This window comes from Hemicordylus capensis, chromosome 1, assembly GCF_027244095.1.
Source record: "Hemicordylus capensis ecotype Gifberg chromosome 1, rHemCap1.1.pri, whole genome shotgun sequence".
In the NCBI taxonomy this organism is placed as follows: domain Eukaryota; kingdom Metazoa; phylum Chordata; class Lepidosauria; order Squamata; family Cordylidae; genus Hemicordylus; species Hemicordylus capensis.
In genome coordinates this window covers 146,427,212-146,435,754 of record NC_069657.1, presented here as the reverse complement: position 1 = coordinate 146,435,754, position 8,543 = coordinate 146,427,212, and the positions used below count along the sequence as shown (strand labels likewise).

Sequence of the window (8,543 nt, the reverse complement as noted above, 5' to 3'; positions counted from 1 at the left end):
GCAGATGTTTGTCTGTTTGTAGTCGGAAGTCCCATAATATTTTTACATCTTCATTTTCTTCAACTTTTTCAATTTTTTTCTATTATTATTATTATTATTATTAGCAAGCACTGGTGAATCACCAGTGATGATACTACCTTTCTAGATATACTGTGCTAATCTAACATCTATAGCGGCATTAAAAACCCACTAACTCAGTTTAAGTCCGAACTGAACGGAACTGAATTTATTCAGCAATCCTACTTCACCATTGTCACGCTTCCTCCGTTTGTAGTCTTGTTGCATAGTGATTTTGAAGTTAGTGGCATTGCTACACAAGAGATGCAGCTTTAAGGGCGACAGGCTTTGGGGATCACTTTCTTACGTCCACCGGCGTCCAGTATTCGTGGCACGTGCCACATGCTGCAACAGCCAAACACACACACCGAGAAACCCCGCCCCAAATCTGCATCCACCTCTCTAAGCAAGGAACTTGGACCAAGAAGTCTCGTCTGTTGTTAACTCTCGCGCGCGGTGACGTCATGGGTCTTACCGGCCCAGGAAATAACTGCGAAGGCGATATGTGTGGGGGCTGCGTGAAGACGGAGTACCCGACTCGGGTAAGGGGGCTGTTCGTGCCTCAACGCCGCCTCTTCGCGCAGGTTCACGAGAGGGGTGGGCGAGCGTTGCTCCCCCTTCTGCTTTTTGCTGGCCAGGTTGTTTCCCTTCACCCTGTTGAGTGCTCACATCCCTCCTTGTGACCTTTCCCATTGGTTTACTATGAGACGGGGCTTGTCAGAGTGCCTCTGGGCACGTGCAAAGTGCTGCTTCCTTCCCCCCCCGGAAAACGGGCAATCCTCGTGCATAGGGGGAAGGGCTTCCAGCTCAAAGGGGAAGACCCGCAGGCAGGCTTGGCCCCCTTTCTCTTTTTACTAAGTAAGCCTTGCTCCCCCCTTCCCCCCACACACTGTGCGTGCCATATGACCCTAGCTGCCCTCCTCTTTGGTAATGTGGTAAATGAAGTTTTCTGCAAAGGGGCATCTGACGTCCTGGGTTAGAGTGGAAAGCCAGAATAGTTGGGAATGAAAGGGAGGGAGGACTGATGTGGATTCTGTTCGGGTGTAATGGTGAGCTGAAGTATGTTGGATGAGGGTTATGTCCCCTTTTCCTGCCATTAGAGCACAAATCTTTAATTCCCTAGGATCATCAATCTGCTTTCCTCACAGCAGATTCACCTTTTCAGCAAGTAAAATGTTTTGACAATTCTGTGATATCGAAGAAACCTCGTGGTGTGGGGGTGAACTGTCAGTAGTCTGAAAATGTGTTGTTTCATAGAGGTGATCATAAAATTAATTAGTAACATGAATGGATGTAACACTAGACAGATCAAGCACGTTCAAAGTTGTAATCCTCCCATACCCCAAGCTTTTCACACAGAGCTTTTGAAGCCCTTTAACTTGCATCTCCTCTGGAATGGAGGGGGTGCATTCACATATCAGCTAGATTTACCCCAAAGTCTGAGAGTTATCGGGGAGCAGTTCACACACAATTCAGGTTTTTCACTGTGCATTAGAGTGTAACCTGATTTAAACCTGGGGTTAAAAAAATTCACTATTTGTGTCGATTTTTTGGGACAAAATTCAAGTTCATTAGTAAAGCCTCCCCATAAACCCATGGTAAAACCTGTTGTGTGTAAAAGACCCTAGTGACTATCCATAGCTCTCTCTCACACTTACACATACACACCCTCTCTCTCTATTTATTTGTAAACTAGTGGTTTTGTAGCCTGTTGGTTAACGGGCGCTAGTGGAGCTCTGCGCTCCAGACGTTCGCCGCCATTCCCTCTCCCGCCACCCCCCGGGGCTCCGGCCGGGCCCGCCACTCACCGCCGCCCGCGGCTCCGGCTGGGCCCGCCACCTACCGCCGCCCGCGGCTCCGGCTGGGCCCGCCACCCACAGCGGCTCCGGCCTGGCCCACCGCTGCCCGGGCCCACCGCCGCATTGTTTTGTTTGCCGCCTCGTCCGGCGGCCATCCTGGGCGGCCAGAAGCGGCCGCCCCGAAGAAGCCGGGTAAGCGGCGGCACGGCCAGGCCTCGGCCATGGCTCTGCCGCCTCCTCAGCTGCGCCGCCGCCTCGGCCAGTGTCCCCCGCCGCCGCTTACCCGGCTTCTTCGGGGCGGCCGCTTCTGGCCGCCCAAGATGGCCGCTGGGTGCTGGCGGTCCTGCCTCCCTGGCTCCTTCTGGCCATGCGCTTCGCGCATGCCCAGAAGAGGCCAGGGAGGCACGGACACACGCTTGGTGTCCGTCCACGGACGGACACCAAGCCTTTTATTAGATAGGATGGTTCAGGTGAACAGAGGAGGGTTGTATATTAAAACCCAAAGTACACATAATCCAAACCTGCAAAATCAGATCCAGATTGTTAGGGTATTGGAATGTTTCCAGAACATCACTGAAGTCAGAAAATACTTAGGATTGGGTTTTCTAGGTGACCGATGGGTTTAAATTGTTGTAATATATGGACATAATATCTATCTATGCATATATATTATCTCAGTAATCCTTACAACAGATCTACAAAGTAAGCCAATATTATTATTCCCATATGATGTGGAGTAGGGTGGACAAGTACTGCAACTAAAATGCATTGGCTTGCCTAAGTGTTCATGGCTGGTCTGAAATTTGAGCTAAGGTATTCTGGGTTACACTGTTATACCAGTTCCTGAATGAATCTGTTCTATGAAAAGAGCAGTAAAAGTAAAGAGCAGTAGTGATACCAAAATATGTTTTCCTCTTTCTTTGAATGTTCTAGGGTAACACCTGCTTAGAGAATGGATCTTATTTGCTGAACTATGTGGCTTGTATTGAATGCAAACAGAGGGATTTTGTGATGATAACAAACAGAGCAATAGAAGAAGAAGACGGAGAGGAAATTATCACTTATGATCGTAAGGAGGCTAAATTATTGTTGGAAATTATGTCCAGAAGTGCTTTTGGTGTTGAGTGCATTTTTAAGCTTTTTAAAATTTATTTATTTATTTATTTATTTATTTATATACCACCTAATATTGAAATCTCTAGGTGGTGTACAGAATTAAAACATAATATAAAATATAAAACATTTAAAATTCATAAAAATCATAATAGAAAAAAACACATTAAAATTTAAAAATTTGGTCTCAGTTGAAGGTCTGGGAAAATAGGTATGTCTTCAGGGTCCTCCTAAAAACAAATAGAGAAGGAGATGCTCTTATTTCTTCTTATTGACACTTAAAAATAGATGGTACTAATCCGCTACCAAAAGTTACCCACATAATGCACTTTAGGAGACTCTCCAGTGTATAGAAGTAATGATACTCAGTAAGTGTGTGTAACTACATGACCAGTTCCTCTCATAATTGTGGTTGCTGAAAGAGAGAAAACATATGCTCCTTTTGCTTTCCATCTGTCTCTACAACTTCCTAAAGGCAACCATCCTTTTCCTTATTTTATTTCCTCTAGCTTCCAAAAATAGTTCCTGTCTTCACTGCACTCGGCTTTTTTTTTTTAAATGTGTGAAAGCTTCTTGATATTATATCCAGTGAAACTGTTTAAAACTAATATGCACTACTGAAGTCCTCTTGGCTATGCCAGTGATGAAGTAATATTTCTGTTGTGATAACTGACTGTTCCACTATTTAGAAAAAAGTCCCTTTTAGACTTAATTGATCTGAGAGCTAAATGTTCCAATGAGATATGTTAAAGCAAAATTGTAGTTTTCCAAAACAGTTCTTAATAAAGTTGTGGTAGTGTCTGTGAAAGATATAACTGTGTAACTTCACAAAAGGGGGAAAACACTTAGAACTATTTGTGAAATCACAGGTGGTTTGCTGTCTGCTGTCCCCAAGCTGGTTATATCTGAAAGAAGATCTGGAGACAACTGACTTAGAGCTGTTATTAACATCTCTTAAGACGTTCCTTGCCATGAGTTGGAAATAACTCTTTGATGCTGTCCCCATTGGAATGGTTTAAAATAAATTGGTTAAATTGGGGGAAATTTGCTTTATTAATTAAATTCATTTATCTTTTGAGGAGATATTTTAGAACACCTAGATTCTGTGAGAAATTTGTTTTTTATGTTGTGTTTGTTATGTTTGGGAATAATTTGTTTTTCTTTCAGTGCTGCAATTTAGATATTTGGCTATCAAATCTTCTTTTTCTTTTGTCACCTATAATAAAACATTATTTTTTAAAAAGAAAAGGCAGAGTGAGCAGTAGAGAAACCACTGATAGGAAAATGCAGGTGGGCAGTAAGGATGTGCACGGAACTGGTAGGGGCCTGTTCGAAGACGGGCGGGGGGGCACCTTTAAGAGCGGGGGAGGGTACACATACCCCACCCCACCGGCGCACTCTTAAAAACCAGTCTAGCCGGGCGGCAGTGTACCTTCTTGCCGCCCCGTTCCCTCCTCGGTCCAGAAGTGACCGTGCCTGACATGCGTGAGCGCAACGTGCACATGTATGTGGGGTACTTCCAGACCAAGGAGGGAATGGGCCAGCAGGGAAGTATGCTGCTGCCCTGCCAGACCGGTTTTTCAGAGAGTGCTGATGGGGAAAATGCATGGGGGTGGGGGTAAGTGCACCCTCCGCTGCCCTTAAAGGTGTCCCCCACTGCCTTCGAACCAGCCTAACTGCTGGCTGTTTGAACCTATCTGGAGGCCCATAAAAGGGCCTCCGAACTGGTTTGTGCACATCCCTAGTGGGCAGGCAAGACTAGGAGATCGGCATGGGTGATGACTGAGCACCCCATACCACATAATTCTACCGAGTTTCTTCCTTTGAGCTATGCCACTCCTAATCAGTGGATATCTTTTGAAACAAGATATTTGATTTGCGCAGCTCTGTTTCAGAGCATTAGCATGATTGGGCCCTTAAGTGATGTCATTTTCCAAACTGATTGTCTTTTTAAAGCTCTTGGTTTTCATTTCAGATGTATGTAAGAACTGTCACCATGTGATCGCCAGGCATGAGTATACTTTCAGCGTAGTGGATGATTACCAGGTACATACAGTTATGATATTCAGTGGTCTCCTGTAATTTGTTTTAAAAAATTTAATGTCATTCAGGCACAAAAATAATTTGAAACCCACTTGTTATAACAGGAAAAGTTACATCTGAAAGAATCAAAAGACCAGGTGTGTTTGGTCTGATCTTTTTAGAACGTGTTCTGTCTGCTATTCTACGTGCAGGTCACTGTTAAGAGTATAAAGGGCATATGTATGTTTTAAAATAGTATTTCATTTGTTTATTTTTAAAAAGAATATGCATATATAGCCCTTCAATAAAAAGTTTTACATAGCAAAAGGAATGAAAAGGAAAGGGCTCACAATCTAAAAAGAAGCACAAGGGAAACACCAGCAACAGCCTCCCTTGGAGGAACAGTATGCTGGACTGAATAGGGACCGTTGCTCTCACCCTTATACAACAGAGCCACCCCTTTAAAAGGTGCCTCTTTTCCTAATTAGACAGATTAATTAACTCTGAACATCATGAAATCCATATCAAACAAGATGATTTAAGTTTTCATTAAATCATTCCATGAGAGCTAGAACATTGGAGGTACACAAGATTTCTTCTTAATTACAGACTCTCTGGATGACCTTGGGCAAGTTACAGATTCCCAGCCTTGGTGCTTTTATCTTTTAATAGGTTTTGTAAGCATAAAGGATTGGAAAATAGTTTGCATTTTAAGGTGTGAGAAAGTATTAATCAGTAACAATGAAGCAATGCAAAGTTGACATCTACATGTCTGACTCCTATGCACTATCTGAACTGAATACTATACAAAGCTTTAGGCGCTTCAGAATTGGAACAGTGGCAGTATCAGCTCTCAGATTAGTAATAGATAAGCCAACAAAAATTATTACCTTTTGCTTCATAGTGCATTTACTTAGAATTGAGTTGCATTGATTGGAATTGAGTTGCATTGATTTCCATATAACTTCTAAGTAAGTATGCTTTTAGAAGATGAACAATCTTGTTAGCCAAATTCTGATACCAGTGTAGAAAATGGTTCATAGTTTCAGTTGCTTTTTTGTTAACAACAGGGGGAGATAGAGTGCTTTCACACTTCTAAACAGGAAAAGAGACCTCAGTTTGGACACACAATACACTTTAAAATGTGAGTGGCTAATAATTAAAAACATTACATGTCCCTCTGTGCCTTTAATGTGTGGAAGATGTTTGCTAAAACAGCTCAGTGGATATTAGAGCTAAACTAAATTTCTGAAAGCCATAGTCACAAATATTTTGACTAAACTATGTTATAAATTGTGGTGTTGATCTATAGGGGTTGATCTGCTCTGGACATCACTGTAGAGCTGACTAATATGGTCTTATTGCCTTTTAATAATATGGCTAGGATGTGGCTAGGATGTTGATTTCTCTGTGCAGCCCTGGTTCAGCCGTTCCCCTGCAGGGATGAAGCTCCCTGGGTGACCTTGGGCAAGTCACACTGTCAGTCTAACCTGCCTCACTGTGTTGTAAATGAGATGGACATTGTAAAGCAGTATTTAAAAGAGCTGTAGAAAAGGTGATAAGTGCAGCAAAAGATCATGTCTACTAAGTGTCTTCACTTGCCAGTAATCATTTTGCTGCCCAAATCTGGTTTGTTGATGGTAGAGAAACCAGTGTCAATCAATTAAAAGTCTGGTTTTGGTGACTGTAAAACAGGGTAGTTCCCATAATAAATTTGATGTGTTCGAAAGAATGAGGATCATGCACATGTTCTGTCAGTGTGTTTGCCTTGGTGATAAACTGGTGATAAACCATAGCATAACAACCCACTTAGCCTTACACTGTTCCTCTGTAGTGCCAGGTTGGTCCAAAATAAACCTGAACTCATCCATGATTTGATCATGGATGAAGGGGCCGACCTGGTATGTATTACCGAAATTTGGTTGGTCCACTTTGGTTCCAGCTTCTCCCTCCAGGATATTCTGTAGAGGAGCAGGTGAGGGACGTGGGCGGGGAGGTGGAGTGTCTGTGGTCTATAAGGATAAAATCTCCCTTACCAGGGTCCCTGTTAGGGTATTGGACCATATTGAATGTGTGTACTTGAGTTTGGGATAGATTGGGACTTCTGTTGGTGTACCGATCGCCCCACTGCCCAGCGGAATCCCTTACTGAGCTCACGGACTTGGTCACGGAACTTGAGATGGAGTCTCCCAGACTCTTGGTGCTGGGGGACTTCAGTGTTCATTTCTGGACCAATCTGTCTGGTGTAGCTCAGGAGTTCATAGCTGCCATGACAACTATGGGCCTATTCCAAGTTGTCTCTGGACCGATGCATATTGCAGGTCACACGCTTGATTTGGTATTTTACTCTGATCAGGGTGGTGTTCCCTGGGTGGGGACTCCTGTAGTTTCCCCACTGCCATGGATGGACCACCATCTGGTTAAGGTTGGACTTACAACCACTTCCCACCTCCGCAGGGGTGAGGAGCCTGTTAGAATGGTCCACCCAAAGAGGTTATTGGATCCAGTAAGATTCCAAGAAGCTTGGAGAGATTCAGTGTTGGCTTTGCCGGTGATCCTGTTGATGCCCTGGTTGAGAATTGGACCTGTATGACATACAGTTAATTTGTCTAAGCAGCAAATAAAGCAAGTGTCTTATCTCATCCCTCCAAAGTAAATATTATTTTTTTCTCTTCTTCCAGGAATACACCATGCTCTGCATGCTCTGTGGCAGAGCAGAAGATTCCATCAGTGTCTTGCCTGATGACCCTCATCTGATGACTCCATTATTCTGAAGTCTTTAAAAAAGTGCTATTGTGTTGATTTGTATCCAGTTACAGCAAGTCATTAAATAGACATTTTTTAAAAAAAAAAATATGTCTAGTCTGTGTTGAGAGCCATGTGATGCTATCCACTTCCAAGATCTTTAGATTAAAAATTGTGTACCTGTCCATCCATCCATTCATCCATCCAAGAGAGTCATATATATCTCCCTGAACGTGCCAGTGGCATACAAGCAAGTCAGAAGAACTAATTACCTCTATGGTAGCTCAAAGGCCAAGTTATTAGGACATATCCTTGGACAGCTTTGTTGGAAGAAACAAAGGAGAACAGCTATGTTGCTTTGAAGTTGCCTTTGCACAAATGATACAGCAGCCTAAAGCTAATGAAATTCATCCTTAGCAAGAAAGAAAATTGGTGAGCATTAACTGCCCAGATCTTTTCCTCTTAAGCTCCAGGCAGGGTCTTGATCAACATGTATATTTGATAAATTGAAGCAAGTATGATGGAGGTTTGACTGCATAATTTAAATTCTAAGCCAGGACTTTTTTCTCAGTAGCCTTCTATAGCTCAGTCAGAGTACTGGTGTATGATATAAGAACAGTGTTGCAGGATCATACCTAAGGCCTATCTAGTCCAGCACTAGGGGTGTGCACGGAACCACCAAACTGCGGTCTGGCACTGGGGTGGGGGGTGGCTTTAAGAGCGGGGGGAGGGTTTACTTATCCCTCCCACCGCTTTCCCGCTCTGGCGCCGTAATTTCAGTAGTAATTGGGGTGGCAGGATACCTCC

The 8,543-nt window shown here is 43.5% G+C and overlaps 1 protein-coding gene across 3 annotated transcripts; it reads left to right on the top strand.

Annotated features, from left to right (window-relative positions):
- Positions 1-444: 444 nt before the first annotated feature.
- CHURC1 (churchill domain containing 1) lies at positions 445-7,845 on the top strand. 3 transcript variants are annotated; one of them, XM_053287280.1, is made up of 5 exons: positions 445-599; positions 2,790-2,925; positions 4,945-5,015; positions 6,062-6,135; positions 7,673-7,845. In XM_053287280.1, the coding sequence occupies exons 1-5, from the start codon at positions 522-524 to the stop codon at positions 7,746-7,748; spliced, it is 435 nt and encodes a 144-aa protein (XP_053143255.1). In that variant the 5' UTR covers positions 445-521; the 3' UTR covers positions 7,749-7,845. The 3 variants fall into 3 exon arrangements, with proteins under 3 accessions (XP_053143255.1, XP_053143256.1, XP_053143257.1); XM_053287281.1 differs by lacking the exon at positions 6,062-6,135; XM_053287282.1 differs by lacking the exons at positions 4,945-5,015; positions 6,062-6,135.
- Positions 7,846-8,543: the final 698 nt, after the last annotated feature.

Excerpts from the sequence above, each read along its gene's own strand:
- CHURC1 (XM_053287280.1), top strand. The coding sequence starts at position 522 with ATGGGTCTTACCGGCCCAGGAAATAACTGCGAAGGCGATATGTGTGGG. Across the intron at positions 2,926-4,944 it reads GGAAATTATCACTTATGATC|ATGTATGTAAGAACTGTCAC; the intron begins GTAAGGAGGCTA and ends TTTTCATTTCAG. Across the intron at positions 5,016-6,061 it reads GCGTAGTGGATGATTACCAG|GGGGAGATAGAGTGCTTTCA; the intron begins GTACATACAGTT and ends TGTTAACAACAG.